At 55.0% G+C, this 16,762-nt stretch overlaps 2 protein-coding genes across 5 annotated transcripts; one reads left to right on the forward strand and one right to left on the reverse strand.

Moving 5' to 3' along the window:
• Positions 1-8: 8 nt before the first annotated feature.
• Positions 9-4,795, forward strand: CRB3 (crumbs cell polarity complex component 3). 4 transcript variants are annotated; one of them, XM_080674489.1, is made up of 7 exons: positions 630-883; positions 1,107-1,165; positions 2,133-2,359; positions 2,589-2,764; positions 3,479-3,546; positions 4,032-4,175; positions 4,502-4,795. In XM_080674489.1, exons 4-7 carry the CDS (start codon positions 2,683-2,685, stop codon positions 4,571-4,573), a joined length of 366 nt encoding a protein of 121 aa, XP_080530615.1. In that variant the 5' UTR covers positions 630-883; positions 1,107-1,165; positions 2,133-2,359; positions 2,589-2,682; the 3' UTR covers positions 4,574-4,795. The 4 variants fall into 4 exon arrangements, with proteins under 4 accessions (XP_080530613.1, XP_080530615.1, XP_080530614.1 ...); XM_080674487.1 differs by adding an exon at positions 9-147 and having other exon boundaries at positions 227-2,359; XM_080674488.1 differs by having other exon boundaries at positions 630-1,151.
• Positions 4,753-13,961, reverse strand: DENND1C (DENN domain containing 1C). The gene is made up of 23 exons (XM_080674466.1): positions 13,851-13,961; positions 12,626-12,690; positions 12,502-12,545; positions 12,345-12,394; positions 12,051-12,170; positions 11,904-11,973; positions 11,403-11,474; positions 11,243-11,308; positions 11,071-11,124; positions 10,859-10,969; positions 9,885-9,985; positions 9,741-9,786; positions 9,512-9,613; positions 9,298-9,423; positions 8,381-8,485; positions 7,572-7,662; positions 7,442-7,482; positions 7,160-7,231; positions 6,516-6,560; positions 6,339-6,446; positions 6,067-6,134; positions 5,708-5,915; positions 4,753-5,610 (listed from the first exon to the last, which is right to left on the reverse strand). Exons 1-23 carry the CDS (start codon positions 13,865-13,867, stop codon positions 5,062-5,064), a joined length of 2,331 nt encoding a protein of 776 aa, XP_080530592.1. The 5' UTR covers positions 13,868-13,961; the 3' UTR covers positions 4,753-5,061.
• Positions 13,962-16,762: the final 2,801 nt, after the last annotated feature.

Consider the following 16,762-nt stretch of genomic DNA (forward strand, 5'->3'; position numbering starts at 1 on the left):
GGGATGCTCGGGTATGGCACAGCCTAGGGAACATCGGGGTTCATTCTGGGAAGAGGGAAGAAGGGCTAGTTAGATCAGTGATCTCAGTTCTATTTTCAGTGTTCCGCCTCTGAGTGCCTCAGTTTACCTTCTGCCCAAGGTGGCAAGGTAGGGAGATATCAGGGATTGGGTTTCGTCATCTCTTTCCATTGACCTCCCTCTCCTAATAAGTTCTCGTTTTCGCTAGACATGCTCAAGAACCAGCCCAACGCCATCTGGCCCTCCGTCTGCTTGCCGCTCACTTCACATCCTCTCTCGGCCACAGAAACTGAGAGCTCGGCGCGGCGCTGCCTCTCGTCCCGGCATCCGCCCGCTCGCCTTCTTTCTCTGCCCCACTCAGACCGGGAAACGGAAGACCAACCAGCGGCGCAGCTGCAAAGCCGATTTCCTATTCGCCAAAACCGCGGGAGCCTTGCCCGCCGGGCCCGCCTTGCCCGCGGGCCCGCCTTGCCCACCCACCCCGGGAAACCCGGGCTCCGCCTCCCCGGGCTCGCCCGGCAGTCTTCCAAGGCCGCGGCCCCATCCAGACGCCGGGCTGAGTGCTCTCTCCTGACCAGCCTTGGGTGGGAGTGCGGGGAGAGAGGTCTCAGTGTCCCAGGCGCGGCTGGGCACCTGCACCGGGTGGCGGAGCACAGTAGGCGGGGCCCCAGCTAGTGGTGCGTGTCCTCGGCAGTTGCCGAATATCCCTCCCACTGGTTTCGGGCCCAGTTTCTCTACTTATTAGGGGGAGGGGCGCCCAGGTCACTAGACAGCGAATAAGAATAACAGCTAACACGGACACAGTGCGTTGCTCATGCCAGGCCTTTTACTCACCTCTCGGGTCGTCCTCGCCAAGCCCTATGAGGTAGGTGGACTGGCTTTCCCACTTCCCGGATGAGGAAACAGGAGCCTATGGTGCTCTCCCCAGTCCACTTGCCCAGTAAGGGCACAACAAGAATTTATCCAGACCTGGGATGCTTACCCATCATTCTATACCCTAAAAGGGATTAATTTGCCCTTAACCAACCCTCTTCACCCTGGAGTCTCCAAGAGAAGGTCGTCTTATTAACGTCGTTCTTTATCCAAAGATACAGCCATAAGGACTGGTTTCCACCCAGCTTCTGCCCAAACAGGTGTGCTCAAACAGGTGCGTCTCAGACAAACAAGCCTCTTATAGATGCTTTTATTTAAAGGTGGTCCTTGCAGGTGCCCTTCATCCTGGGGGTTACAGATGTTTTCCCACGGAGATACCCCAAACAGGTGTTTTCTCAGATACATCCCTGACAGATGGGCCTCAATACACATAAACCTCTGTCCTGCTGCCCCTACCCCCCCCCCCCCCCGCTGCTTCAATGTGGCTGTGCCTCATACAGATCTTCTCAGGTCTTTCTCTCATCTGAGCTCCATTCTATGCAGATGTTCCTCATACAAGACTATTTCCTTCACCTCACAGGTATGCTTCTCAGCAGAAATCTGCCCAGGAATGCTTTATACAGCACACCTGTTTGGGCAGAAGCGTCCCCACCCACAAAAGTGTTTTCCTGTTAAGTATACACCCGTATGGGTCTGTTTCCGTATAACTGAGTCCCATACAGGTGTACTTAAGTGCAGGTGTGTCTCATACCGGTATTGCCAATACGTCTCCACACAGAAATTCCTTATCCAAGTGTTGTTCATTCCATAGGTGAGCCATGCAGCCGCGTCTTCAAACCGTACACCAGAATGCCTCAGGCAGGTGTTTGTTATAATACAGCTGTTCTATACAGCTGTTTTCACACAGGTGTGCTTCTATTCAGCTATACTCCAAATGGATGTGATTCAAGGCAGATATCTCCCACAGGTGTGTTTCTTACATGTCCTTGCCGATGTCTTTTCTACAGGTTTGGTCCCATGCAGGTGTGTACCGCGCAGGTGTTTTTTCATTAGGGACTCCCCATTTGGGTCAGCCCCAAACAGGAGTGCCTCATACCACCGTGTCTCCATGCCTCGTGTGTCTCCACACCTGTGCGATCTTACAGACGTGCCCGCAATACACGCGGGAGTTTCCTCTAGCACTTTCGCGCTTCCGCTCCTTTTTTGCTTTTCCGCATTATAGGATTGGGTTCCCGTTACAGGTGCGCACGAGGCGCGGCCCCACCTCCCGCCTGGCTCCGCCCCTTCATCTCTGTTCAGGTGCACAAGCCGGAAGTGCGCTCCCCTCCCAGGTGAGTGACTAAACTTTCCGGGTCACGTGAGCGGGAGGAGCCGGTGTAGTCCGGCCGAGCGACCGAGGAACGCACGGAGGGTTCGAGCGAGGGAATCAGACCGGGAACCTGAGTGAGATCAAAGACGCCGAGGCCAGGTAGGGAGGCAGGTCGCGCTGGTTGACCTGCCGCCTCCTTTCCCTACCCGCTTCTCTTTCCAGAGCCTAGGAATGCACTTCCCCGAGTTAATTTTTAATCTCTGACCTCTGGCGGCGGGGCGGGGCTGGACTCCGGGGTGCCCTGGCGCGGGTCGCCCCTCCCCTGGGCCTGCGCCTGGGTCAAGCCTCCTCCCCCACGCCCTGGCCTTTCTCCGTCTCCCGCCCGCAGGTGCCAAGTCGTAAGTACCTCTGGCCCGAGATGCGGTAGGAGCGGCGCGCAAGAAGCCCTGTCCCTGGTGCCACCAGCCTATCTCCCCAGGCCCATGGCGAGCCCCAGCCTGGGGCTGCTCCTGGCGCTCGGCCTGCCGCTGCTGCCTGCCCGCTGGGGCCGGGTCTGGGGGCAAAGTAGGTACCGGCAGGGGCGCTGGGGACCTGGGACACCGAGAGGTCAAGAACTGGGGAGCGGGCGTGGAGTGCCTTGGGGGCAGCAGTCTACAAGGTCAGGGCTGGGGATTTTGAATTCCTAAGTCCTTCCTTGGACGGTCGCAGTTGGTCTAGAATTCCTGAGTTCCTGACTGGGGTGGAATTATGAGCTGGAGGGAGAGGAGGCCTGCATATCTGACTCTCTGTGGTTGAGGTGTTTTGGGTTGTCTGGGAGCCTGGAGGAGGCCTGCCTGCCTGGGGCTCTGAGTCCAGGATGACCACCAGGCTGGCCATATGGGTGGACCCAGCCATTCGGTTCTTCCAGTTTGAAAAGCCTGGGGTAGGGAATGGAATTAAATAGATACTTCAGGGAAAAGCAGGATCTGTCCAGATCTTTCAGAGCCAAGAAAAGGCCAGGTAGGTGGGGGAGGGGAGAGGAGGGAACAGTTGGGCTTCGACACCATCCATTGTCATAGCCCCCAACTCAGCGCTAACTGCAAACTACTGTGGGCCGATTCCTCACTGCTGGGCTCCACTGGGCTGGGGGTGGCCAGAGTAGCAGTACAGGGAGCTGGCTCCAATGTGCAGAGCACCCACAGTCAGAGGGCAGGGGAAATCCCCAAGGAAGGGGGCAGATGTGCCAGGATGGGAGTGATAGATGGAGCTTCATTTATTCTCTCTACCACTTCCCCACAGCATTGGACCCCACTGCACATGAGAATAACACCACTACCACCCCATACCCCAGCTTCAATGGGGCCCTGGTGAGTTGGGGGGTATATATGGCATGAAGGGAGCAGGGATTCTATTCAGGATGCTATCCACAAGTAGCAGGTGGAGGGGCCTAGATCCACAGAGGTGGCAGGCCAGGATGGGGGTTGGCATTGGAGAACCCCAAGTGTGAGAGACCAGAATATCAACATGACAATTAGGGAGAGCCAGGGGTCCAGACTGGGGAGACCCAGAACCTCAGGAAGGGAGTAGATGGTGGCAAATGCCTTATAGGCCTCTCAGGAGGAGGTGGGGGGGGGGACCGAGATGTGGCAGGTGCTTGGAAGGGGGACTCCAGACATGGCAGATGTGGGGGACTGGGAGCCCCAAATGTGATAGGTGGGGATCAGGGTGGAGGAACCAGATCACCAAAAGGAGCAGTTGTGTGTGCGGGGATTAGGAACCCTGGATGCTTCTAAGGTGCGGGTAGACAGGATCCCCAGATTCAGGGAAGTCACACCTGTTCCCTGTCTCGCAGTCTAAGGAGGCCACCACTGCCATCATCGTGGTCTTCTCCCTCTTGGCTGCCCTGCTTCTGGCTGTGGGGCTGGTGCTGCTGGTGCGGAAACTGCGGGAGAAGCGGCAGACGGAAGGCACCTACCGGCCCAGCAGTGAGGAGCAGGTGGGTGCCCGAGCGCCACCACCCCCCAACCTCAAGCTGCCTCCTGAGGAGCGGCTCATCTGAATGCTGGGGTCCGCCACAACCACCACCACTACCCAGGACTGCCTAGCACCTGCTCCCACACAGCATCCACCACCGAGACACGAGCCAATGATGGCTCAGTTGGACTTTGGGGCCATGGGGCACCTGCCGGGCGGGCTCTGCGAAGCATGTCGCCTCTGCATGACTCTGCCTGCAATTGGGGGTGCCGGTGCTAGGGACCCGCCTTTCTGCTTGCTGCACCATCTCCACACAGGCCCGACAACCCCCCTCTCCTTTCCTTTCAGTTCTCCCACGCAACCGAGGCCCAGGCTCCCCAGGACTCCAAGGAGACAGTGCAGGGGTGCCTGCCCATCTAGGTCCCCTTCCTCTCTCCATCTCCCTCCCTTGCTGTGTGACCTTGGGGGAAGGCGGATCCCACTCTGAGCCTTCAAAACCTGGGCTTAAGAATAGAAGGGAAAAAGGTGCTTCAAAACTCTGCCCCTGAGGGCAAGAGAGGGTGGGGATGCTCATATTTTATATATATATATATATGTGTAAAATTGGTAGTAAGATATAATAAAACCTTTTTTTGAACTGGTGGAGGCAGAAATTAGCCTAGATGGAGGAGGTAAATGCAGGGCTCATAGGCCGGAGGATGAATTGCAAGGTTTCGTGGATCTTAGGGGCTGGGAGGGTTTCCTGGAAGGGAGGCTTTTCACTACCCTTAGGAGCCAGTGGGGAAGGTGTTGGATGGGATGGGTTTATGAGCAGAGAGAGGGCCCCCAGGTAAAATCACCAGGAAAAAACAGCATTGGGCTCTTGAGACTTTATTGAGAGAATGGCTTCTCCTCCAGATGCCTGGTCCTTAACCTTCAAAACACTTTTTAAGCTCAGCAACTCTGGGCCGGTTCCTGGCCTGGGGCTCCCGCCAGTTGCTGGCGGGCACAGGAGGGGCTCTGGGGCTCTCTGGGAAACCAGGATCTGAGGTAGAGTCGAGGGTTTGAGATGTCCAGGTGATATCTGAGTTGGGCTTTGTGGGCAGTGGAGGTTGGGGGCTCTCTGCAGGGCTGGGCTGGGTGGGCACTGTGGAGAGCTGGGAGCAGGAGCTCTCCTCGCCTCTGGGCTCTCCGGTGGCCTCGTGGAGAGGGGAGAGAGGTGGGGTTTGTTGATGGGGCTCTGTGAGAGAGGATTTGAGGTCCCCTCTGCTTTGTGGGTCTGCAGAAGCTATTAAAGATTGGGTTGAAGAAGTGATTTCTTGGCTGGCCTCTGAAGGAGTGAGGTTCTTTGAGGACCTTGTGGTATCCAGAGGCTGGGGGCTTTGCAGAGATGGCAGGCCGGCAGGCAGGGACTGGGAATAGGGTTCTGGGGGGTCCTCCTCATCTGGCTGCCACCTTTGTCTTCCTGGTAAGTTAGGCTGGACGAGGGGTGGGGAGATTAGCAAGTTGCTGGACTTTAGAGGGGGAGGGGGTGGCAAGTTGGGTGGGCAAATGGGAGAGGACTGTAGGGCTCACCAGGCTGAGGCAGCTGTCCGAGTCCTCTCTGTGGCAGCAGTCTAAGCTCTGGCTGGACCGCAGGCTGCCCGTCCTTGTGGCTCCCGTGCTCAGACTGTCTAGTATCTCACTCAGCAAATCCAGTTCTTCCCCAGACCCCAGGAAGCTGCTGTCCAGAGCTTCCTCTGCCCAGGAGTCCTGGGTATCTTCAGGGCTCAGAGGGGGTGTCCTGTGTGAGGTTAGGCAGCCTCAGATATCTGCCCTAAACCCCCAGCTCCAGTCTGGTGGCTCTGGCAGGTTTGAAATTTGGGGATCATCTTACCCATTAGTTCTGGCCTCCCACTTACAATATTGCCCCCTCTCCTGCCTTTGAACCTTACCTCTCCCCCAGGGACTCAGAAGGTCTCTCTTCCCACCTGTGTCTCCTGCTGGGGCGAAGGGGCCGGTTCTGCAAAGGACAGGTTTGGAGGGGTGGGGCCCCAGAAGCTAGAGTCAGGGGAGCTGTGTGAAGGAGGGTGAGTGTGAAGCGGGCAGCAGATACTGGGGTACAGGAGGAGGGAGGCAAGTTGTCTAGATGGAGATTGAGGATGGGTGAAGGACTTGGTGATAATTCCAGGTGTGTGTGTATCGGGGTGGAGGCGGGGCATCTTACCTGTCCAAAGTGCTGGGTGATAGGCAGACGCTGCTGCAGGTGATCTGAGCGACTGGTGAGGGAGAAAGCCCTGAGGGAGCCCCCCCTCTGCAGGCCAGAATCCCTATCCTAGGAAGAGGTTGGGTGAGCCAGGAGCCCATTTCCCCATCCCCCCCACCCAATGGACATTAGCTTTACCTTGTACATCAGGAGACTCTGCACTCCCTTCAAGCCGCTCTTGGCCTATGGAGGAGCCACAAGAATTAGATGTGAGGTGATTTGACACTGGACATTTGAGAACTCAGCCCCCTGTGCCCTAGAACAGCGGAGTCTGCCATCTATTCATGATTATGTCTCACAAATATATTCACAATCCCCCATGCATCACCTAAGGAGTCAATACAAACTCTCGCCCCCTTGACTAATACAAAAGGAATATTCCTGGGGGAAAGAACCCCCAGATGAAATGGGGAGTGGCAAAAACAGAACATCATAAAAATTTGTCCATGTTCAAAAGCCGAGTGAAGAATAAAATTGAATGGACAATTTGGAGCCTCAGAAGTTGGCCCCAGGAAACGGGCTTGGGAGAAAAACCCCCACAAGGATAGAAGCGGGGTTTGCAGTGTCTGAGGACAAAACAAAAAACTCAATGAATCTTGGTTGTCAATTTTAAATAGGAAAGAAATCCTGACAAACATGAGAATAGTGAATGGAAAATAAAAGTGGGAAAAATTGTTAATGGTTTAACTGCTGATTCAGTTGATAAAAATATGTGCACTTTAAATGTGGGATTAAAATGTCCTCTGTCACCCCAGTAAATGGCCTGTGTAGCCCAGCCTCACCGAGCGATACATATTTCTGACGGTTGGTTGGGTCTTGACCTTGACAGAATGCAGGAGGGCACCACCACCTTTCTGGAGAGAGAATGCCAAGGGAGAGAGTCTTGGGCATCTGGTTACCCCAGGACCCACTTCACTCCAGGATTGTGTGACCCCAGACAAGCCCTTCTCCCTTTCTGAGCCTCAATTTCTTCACCTCTATAAGTGAGCAAAATGATGACCCTACTTTGGGGACTGTTATGGGATTAAATTAATTCAATAATAAACAAGACAGGTGTTCAATACCTTTAGGTTGTCTGCCCAGAGCTGGTAGGAGCGAAGGGTGCCTGGAGTGAGGAGAGAGTGTGGTCATGGCAGGCATGCTTAGGCTGGGGGGCTGTTGGGGTAGGGACTCCGGGCTAGATTCAGGGCTCACCCGAGGAGGTCCCACTGCAGGTGATCTCCTGCTCAAACAGATCTGAGAACCCCTCTCCCGTGTTAAGTCTCTCCAGCCGGCCATCAATGAACTGGGGATGGGAGAAAGGATCAGAGTCACATTTGAATGCAAAGACTAGGAGTCCTCTCGCCCTCAGGAAGTAAAAGTTATTCCTGACCCGGCTAGGGGCCCACCCCCAGGACCCAGGAGGTCTGGAGCCCACCTCTGGAAGCCAGAGGTCCAACCGACTCCTCTGGCCCCAGGTCAGGATCTGTTATCAGGGACCAGACCCCACCCCTCACAGGGATCCAGAAGTCAGATTCTGCCACTTCGGACCAACCCACCTCTCAGTGACCCTGGAAGAGGTTGACCCCACCTTCAGGGACCCTAGAACCCACGCCTGCGCTGAAGGATCCTGGAGTCCAGCCCACCTTCCTCCAGGAACCCAGGAGTCCGGTCCACTCCAGCCCCCTCCCAGGTACCCTGAAGTCCCGGCCCGCCTCCTCCTTCCTCCCAAAGGATGTGCGCACTCTGGACACGCCCAGAACTTCCGAAGACTGACACAGACTCCCACCCTGATCCTGAAACTTGGTCCCACCCTTATTTCCCCAGGGACCAAGGAGTAGATTTTGTCCCGTAGGAAATCAGGACTGGAGCTCTCATCTTTAAGAAACCTAGTTCAGTTCTGCCTCCCCAATCTGAAGAGGGAGATCCCGCCAGACCGACTCTAGCCCCGCCCACAGGACCCTGGCTTGGCGTCGCTAACCCTGTCCCCCAGGTCCCAATCCCGCCCTTGGGCTCCGGCGCACCTGTTTGAAGAGCTGCAGGTGCACAGCCCGCCGGTGGAAGGCCTGCAAGGGAGCCCCAGGCTTCTGGGCCAAGAAGGCTTCTTCACTGAAGGTCACAGGCTGGCCCTGGAAGAAGGATCCTCGTCCTGAGCTCCCGGAGGCTCTCTGCCTCCCTTACTCTACCATCTATCTATGTAGCAAGTGTTGATTGAGCGCCTGCCGTATGCCTGCTCTTGTGCAGGGCCTGGTGAGCCAAGGGGAGGATTTGGGCTTTTACCCAGAGGGAGGTGGGAACCCTAGAGGGCAGAGGAGGGAGGAGACCTGACTTGGGTGCTCACAGGTGACTTCTGGCGCTTCAGGGAGGACAGACTATGAGGGTGAGGGTGGGAACCGGGGAGAGGGGACTCATCAGGGAGGCAAGCACGCTTATCTAGGTGAGCAATAAGGGGAACCAGACCAGGGTGGAGACAGATGATGGGGAGAAATGGGCAGATTCCAGATGTGTTGTTAAGGCACAGCCAACAGGAACATCAGATACTTAAATAATAGAATTTCCCCCTCCCTCAAGTTTTTATAGAATAGTGGAAAACTGAGGGAGGGGGTTGAAAGTCAGCAGATCAGAGTCCTGGGTTTAACACTCACCTACCATAGGACTTCTCCAAGCCTCAGTTTCTTTACATGTAAAATGGGACCATAATGGCACCTATCTCATAATACTGTCATGAGCATTAAATGAGATAGTAATAGTAGAACCTAGCATTTGAATACTCATGATGTGCCAGGCACTATTCAAGCATTTTACTCACACCATTCGTTTGGCTGGGTGCTATCTGGATCCCATTTTACAGATGAGCAAATGGAGGCATAGAGTAAACACTCTAAATGATATCATCTTCCAGGGTCCACTAGGCCTCCTCCTCAGCATCCCCCAAGCTCACCGGGCTGCAGACCAGCGCATCGCGGTACCCCCCAAAGAGCAGTGCCTGGGCTTTGAGGAAAAGACGGGACACCCCTTCTCCTGGGGCCAGTGCGACCTTTCTTAGCCTCAGCCTCAGCAGGGATACCTGGAGGACAAGGGAGCTGCGCTGAGCGGGTGGGTTTGGGGCCTCCCTCTCCCAGACACGATGGGAGGGTAAGAGGGGTGACACTGACCACGTCGGGAGGCAGCGCCTGCACGTCGTCGAAAGGTGTCTCTAAGATATTGGAATCCACGTTCATCATCACGACATCTTCCAGGCCTTTCTCCAGCACTCTCTGTGTTGGAGGGTGGTAGGGGGACCACAGCTCAGAGTCTGAGGATCCCTGGTGGGGGAGGGTATTTGGGGATGCAGAGGGAGAAGAACTCCGCCCGTCCCTGCAGTCCATGGCCGCTCCCACTGACCTCTGTGAGACTGGCGTGGACTCCGATGAGATAGGGCATGGGAGCGCTGCGGACGACCCAAGGGAGCAGGGTCATGCAGGAGCTATGCCTTGGTCCCCAGCCCCCAAGCCCTGCCCCTTCCCCTTCCCAGACCCCGCCCCTCACCAGCAGTAGTCCAGCAGGTGCGGTGGCAGTGTGGGGATCAGCACGTGCTCCCATCGCATGGGATACAGGAGGGCACAGGACGCGTGGACACACGAGGTCAGCTGGGGACGGGTGGGTACTGTGGATTCAGGGCCTGGGCCCCCAGCTTCAAAACCCTCTCTGGGATGGTTCAAGAACCCTCTCCCAGCTCCATTTCCCATCCACCTCACCTTACCCACCCGCTGCTGGGTAAGAGGTGAAAATTCACACCCCTTTAGGAATCAGGTGGAGACCTAGAATTTGGCAAATTACAGTGCTTGGAGCAGGTGGAGCCAGGAAAGACAGGTCAGGTAAGAGATGCTCACTCAGGGGGAGGGGCTGCGAATGGCCTGCGATTCAGGGCAAGTCCTAGGGTTCCGGGCTAATATGCAATCCTCCAGGATCCCTCTTCATAGGTGCAGAGCTGTGACTCAGCCCACTAGCTCCACCCCCAACAAGGCGGAGCTAACACTGAGTCGCCCTAGCCCCGCCTCTAGGGGTGGAGCCACGACTCAGCTCCACTGACCCTATCCCTAAAGAGGCGGAGCTAAAACTTATCTTCCTTGGTCCTGCCCTAGGGGCGGAACCAGCATTCAGCCTCCACGGCCACCCACTCTCCCTGTCCTTCCAGGGGCCAGCTAGAATTTAGTGCTCCCGGATCGCGCCCTCCAGAGGGGCGGAGCCAGGCTTGTTCCGGCCCACAGTGGGTGGAGTCTGACTCGGCCTTCCCAAAGAGGAGCTTCCAAACGGCAGCTACGAGGCTACCCACGCTGACTCCTCCCACAAGAGTGGAGCCAGCGGTCAACTCAACCCTGACCTTCCAAGGGGCAGAGCCAGGACTTTGCCCTCGGGTGACGCCGGGTGAGGTTAGAGTAGGAATCCGTGCCCCCCGTCGCCCCGCCCCCAGGGACGAAGCCAGGTCTCGGCCCCTCCCGGCCCGGCTGGCCCCGCCTCACGGTGCTCAGCTTGCTGGCGGTGAGCAGGACCCTCCGCTCGGCCAGGAGCGCCGCAAACAGCCCCACGATGTTCTCATCGGTCACCGCCACCACCAGCTCTGTTAGGTTCCTCTGAGGGACAGAGAGGAGCGCTGGGTGCGAGGGACGACAGGATCTGGCAGTCCCTGCGGGTTTCGGGACCTCTTCCCGCCCCCTCTGAGGAGTCCACTCACGTTCTCCGGAATGGATGGCAGGCGGCCGGAGTCGGGGGCCACGAAACAGGAAAGCTGGTGGTGGTGGTGGTGGTGGTGGGGAGGGGGAGGGGGAGATTGGCGAGGGGACCGATCAATCAGGGGTTGGCTTCACCTGGGAGCCCAACCTTCCAGGCTCCCCAGCCCTGCTCACCGGCCTGATGTTCCCGGGGGCTGGGGGCATGCTGCCGGGCACACTGGAGACCGTCACTCCGCTGCCCTGAGGGAGAGGTGTATCTGTGTGGTCCTCAGGGCTGGGGGGCTGCCTCCCCATCCACCTGGGGTCCGACGCCCAGGGATTCGGAGCTACTCACCAGCTCCACGGAGGCCTGGGTCTCTGGCAGGGTCCGCTGCAGCAGGCTTAGAAGTTCCTCGACCTCCGAGACCTGGGTGGGGGTGAGGTGTCTGAGTCAAAGCGTAGGTTGGAGCCCTAGCCGGTTTGGCTCAGTGGATAGAGCGTCGGCCTGCGGACTGAAGGGTCCCGGTTCCGGGTTCGAGTCCGGTCAAGGGCACATGTCCGGGATGCAGGCTCAGTCCCTAGTGGGGGGCGTGCAGGGGGCAGCCGATCAATGATTCTCTCTCATCATTGATGTTTCTATCTCTCTCTCCCTCTCCCTTCCTCTCTGAAATCAATAAAAATATGTTTTTAAAAAAGAAAAGAAAAGTTAGGTTGGGGATTCTGAAGGTCTTGGCTCAAGCTGGGTGTTCTGAGAGGAGCCCAGGCCTCCCGTCTGGCCTGTGAGTTCTGAGCAGGGCTGGGGGCTTTGGGGTGGGGGGCTAGGATTCCCGCGGAATGAGAGGAGGGCTGGTCTCACTTGGTCCTGAGCCAGGAGGTCTCCCACTGTGTTCAGCAGCTTGTAGAACATTTCAAACCAGGGATGGTGGCTGTAGAGAGAGGATACGGGTTCCATGAAGTGCTCCTAGGTCGAGGCTTCCCCCAGTCCCTGCCCCATATTCCACACCTGAGGATGCAAAGACAGCTGTGGGCACCCGCCCTTAGGCGGCAGAAACCAAATCTACGGGTGCCGGTCAGGTCCGTGAGGGCGAAGGTGAAATGCTGTACCGCAGGGCTGGGAGGCTCCCTGGAGGTGGAAAATGCTCAGAGGCTGGGTCCCAGCTCCTTCACGCCCCTCCCCGCCCCCAAGTGCTCCTAGTACTGTGTCCATCAGTCTGGGGTCTAGTTGTTAGGGCCCTGATTCCCTGGGTGTCTGAGTCCTTAGGTCTCCAGATCGCTGGATGTCTGCTTTCTTCCGTACCTTTCCACATCGAAAGGGAAGCAGAATTTAGGCACCATCTGCATAGCTTCCTGGGGGTGGAGAAGAGCACACACTGCGTGGCCACTCATTTTGGGCCCCACAATCTCCCCAGGGGACTGACCCTGCTCCCAAGGGAGCAAGGAACCAGCCTACATACCTGGTGCCTGAAGTCTGGGGGGAACTGCCGCAGAATGGGAGGATCTGCAGGGAGAACAGGCCTCTACAGTCAGGGCTCCACTTTCCATCTCCACTCCCCTCCCCCAAAGTCCTCCCCCACTCACCCTCCTTTAGGGAGGCAGGGCAGGCTGCTTCGAAGAACCAATCAAACACGGCAGGGGGACCCCCTCTGTGGGACAGGAAAGGGCTTAGTGGGTCCATGGACTTGCTTCTGTGTGTGTGGTTGTATCTGCACGTGTGTGACTGTGTGTGCCTGTGTGACTTGTGTGGCTGTGTGTGCATGACTCCCAAGGATTTTGGCAGTGTCTAGATTGTACGACTGGGTGTGCATGGAATGGTGTTGATTGTGTGTGTGTGTGACTGGGAGTATGAAGCAGAGTGAGGGAGTGTGACTATGTGTGTATGTGCATAACTTGCTTGAGCAGGTGTGTGTGTGTGTGTGTGTGTATGACTTGTGTGAGAAGGTGTGTGTGTGTGTATGGCTTGTGTGAGCATACAGATGTGTGTGTGTTTATAATTCTGTCTCGTGTTGGCCTGAAAGGATGAGGCTGTCCAGTGTATGTCATAGGACTGTGATCAAGCCAAGCCAGTGTGAAGGTGAATAAGTCCATGTTTTCTTGTGTGGCTGTGAGTGTGACTGGGTAGATGTGTGAGCATCTCTCTGGTTTTGAGAGCAAGAGGCCCGGCCTGTGCATCTCTGTATGTGAGACTTCATGAGGCCTCAGGGGCTGACCTCAAATTTCACACCAGAGAGAGGGCAGCATGCCCTCGTACTTCTGTGAGCCCTGCAGTTTACGCCTACCTCCCTTTTCCCCTGCTTCCACCCACTACACAAAGGATGCAGAGACTTGTGCTTAGGGAGAGAGATAGCAAACCTGGAGGCAACAGAAGAAGATGATGGGACTGACTACAGACACACCGTCCCTCACCCAGAGACCCCCAACACTTCACCCTCATGTTGATACAAGTCCTGCACAAGCACTTGCACACAGGGGCACACACAGTCCTCCCTCACTCTGCTGACCCAGAAACTATGATATGCCAAGAGGTGAGGTACTCACTCAGCATTACAAACTTAGTCACATAGAGGCACCAGGGGTGGGGTGGGGGGAGAGAGTAAAGAAAGGGGGTGAGGGACTGCAAGTGGCCTGAGTGTGTCTGAGAGTGGAGTCCGTATTCTAATCCAGCTGAGTCCAGCCTTGATTTAGGCCACCTGCCCCTGTGGCTCTGGCCTCCTCCCCAGCCTGTCCCAGACCTCCTCCCCTTGGCCTCAGCCCAGGCCTGGTCTAGGAATCTTGGTCTAGAGGATGGAGGAGGGGATGTTCTTACTCAGCTCTGGATTCCATGGTCCCTGTTGGGCAGGCCCGGTGGGGCCCTTTCCCCAAGGGTTCTGGGTGCCCGTGCTTGCTCGGGCCTGGGCCCTGAGCCGGCTCAGCTTCCTGTGTGGCTGAGAGAGGAAGTTTAATGGGTGACGTCCCCGGAGGTAGGCCCCTGCCCCCACCCACTTCGAGAAAACCAGGCATCCTGTCTCGTAGCCCTTCCTCGGGATGGGTGGGCAATGGGTGACTCAGAGGCCGGACCCCCAGTCCCATCCTGCCAGGCCAGGCCAAGTGTGGTCCCTGCTATCACACCCAAGCCTTCCCCACTCTGTGCAGCCCATGATTCAGTTTGCCTGAAGTACTTTCTCTTCCCTCAACTCTTCTTTCCTTTGGTCCATCTGCACCAGCTATTCCTTGTCGGACCACCAGAGGGAGCTGGGCCACAGAATGGACACAGGACACCCTTGAATCAGACAACCAACTATAGTCAGAACACAGGCACAAACACTTGACAGATAACACACATGCAGCCAGGAAGTGACCAACACAGACAAACAGACCAGAACAGTCACAGACAGTAGACAAACACAAAGATACCAAGGCATTCAGGCGGGCCACAGTCAAGGACACAAACCAACAAGCTCAGAGGGGCAACACACACAAGGAGCAGTCCTCCCCCAGACAGGTGATAGATGCAGAGAGATAACACAAGGATGCAGCCATAAACAGTTCCAGACAGGGCAACAGGCAGATGGGCACACATGCAGAGATCACAGCTGTCAATGCAAGCAAGATGACAGAGAAACAGACTCGGAAGACAGACAGAAATACATAGAGCACAGGCATAGCTAGAGCAGTAACAAAGGGACAGACAAGGTCAGGCCTCAGCCACAAGTCAGATTCACAGCCAGACATTGTTACATGCATGTAGAGAGACACAGTTGGGCACACCCAATCAGAGCTGCAAACTTAGAAAGAGACAGACACACAGGCATACAGATGTCATGTTGAAACACAAGGATCCATAGACAAATTTTCAAACTGGAATCAAGCTTTTGATATGTTCTGTTATTATGAAAGACAGGTCAGGTAAGTGGTTAAGGGAATGATTTTGGAGACAGAGAGACCTGGGTTCAAGACCTGATTCAGTTCTTTAGTGTCTATGTGACCTTAGGCAAGTCATTTGATCTCTATGTATTAGTTACTATTGCTCTGTATTAAATGTCCCTAAGTTAGTGGTTTGAAAGAATACACATTTATGATCTGACAGTTTCTTTGGGGACCAGGACTCTGGGCACAGCTTAGCTGGGTCCTCTACAACAGGGTGTCTCAGTTATAATAAAGGGTATCTGTTGAACTGTGGCTAGCCATTCACACATTTGGGGAAAAGAAATAGTAGAAACAGGATGTGCAAAGGCCCTGAGGTTGAATCAAGCTTGATATGATTGAGCACATGAAGAAGGTCACTGTGACTTGACTGGAGAAATAGCTCTTTTATTTTTTAATTTTTAAAAATATATTTTATTGATTTTTTTATAGAAACATCGATGAGAGAGAAACATCAATCAGCTGCCTCCTGCACACCTCATACTAGGGATGTGCCTGCAACCAAGGTACATGTCCTTGACCAGAATCGAACCTGGGACCTTTCAGTCCACAGGCCGATGACTGAGCCAAACTGGTTAGGGCTAGAGAAGGAGCTCTTTTAAAACTCCCTATGTGACTGCTGGCAGGATTTAGTTCATTGTGGATTGTTGGACTGAGGGCCTCAATTCCTTGCTGGCTATTGGCCAAGGCTGCCCTCAGTTCGTTGCCATGTAAACCTTCCCAACATGTTGCTTGCTTTACCAACTCGAGCAAGCTGAAAAGGCAATGGAGTTCGTCAAGACAGAAGGCACAGCTTTTTGTAATCCAATCTCAGAAGGGACATTTCATCACCTTTGCCATAACTTGTTGGTTAGAAGCCATTGCCAGGTCCAGCCCACACTCAAGGGGAGGAGATCGCACAAGGGCATGAATGGAGGAAATGGGATCATTGGCGCCATCTTAGAAGCCATCTCCACACTCTCTGTGTCTTTGTTTTCTCACTTTGACATGAGAAAAACAGAACTCTTACTTACCTACCAGTGTGGCATAAAGTCATTCATTTGCTTGCTCACCCATTCAACAAATAATTACTGAAGGCCTGTGCTGTGTCAAGCTGTTCTAGGTATGTGTTGACCAAGGTAGATTCCTGTCCTCATGAATCTTACATTTTGATGTAAAAATATTTCTCTCTTTTCCACAACCAGCGCAGCTAGAGAGCGGGTCCAGTTCCTGAGTAGAGGAGCTGGGGATTGAGAAATAAAAGAAAGAAAGAGAGAAGACACAAAATGGAAGGAAAAAGCTGGGAACCGGGTGGGACCGCTGCTCTCTTCTGCTGGAGAGACAGTGACCCAGAACTGATACAGCATGTTTATTTTATACCCCCAAATACCAGGAAGTTTAACCAAAAGTCAAGACAAAGGAGATTGTTTGCATTCTTGAGTAGGCCGGAGCATTCCTGGTGCTTGACTGGATTTACATATCAAAACCCACTACCCGGCAACTGGGCTGAAACGAAGGTCAAGCTGATAACACCCTTGCCTTTTTGGCAAAGCGTGTTCCCAGGGCACGGCTTTGCCTGTCGCCTTGGGTTCAGGTGACAATGTAAAGAAATGCCCATGTGCCTTCCCAGGTGCTCTTTTACAATATTTCAGTTGGGAGGTAAGGGGACAGACAAAAGAAACAAGTGTATAAACAGATAAGTGATGGAGAGCTACTGGGTGCTAATTTAGAGTTGCCAGGGAGGCTACTCAAAGGAGATATCATTTGAACTGAAATCTGTGGGTGAAAAGGAGCTAGCCATTCACACATTCGAGGAAAAGAAATAGTAGAAACAGG

This window comes from Plecotus auritus (genome assembly GCF_963455305.1).
Source record: "Plecotus auritus genome assembly, chromosome: 6".
Lineage (NCBI taxonomy): Eukaryota > Metazoa > Chordata > Mammalia > Chiroptera > Vespertilionidae > Plecotus > Plecotus auritus.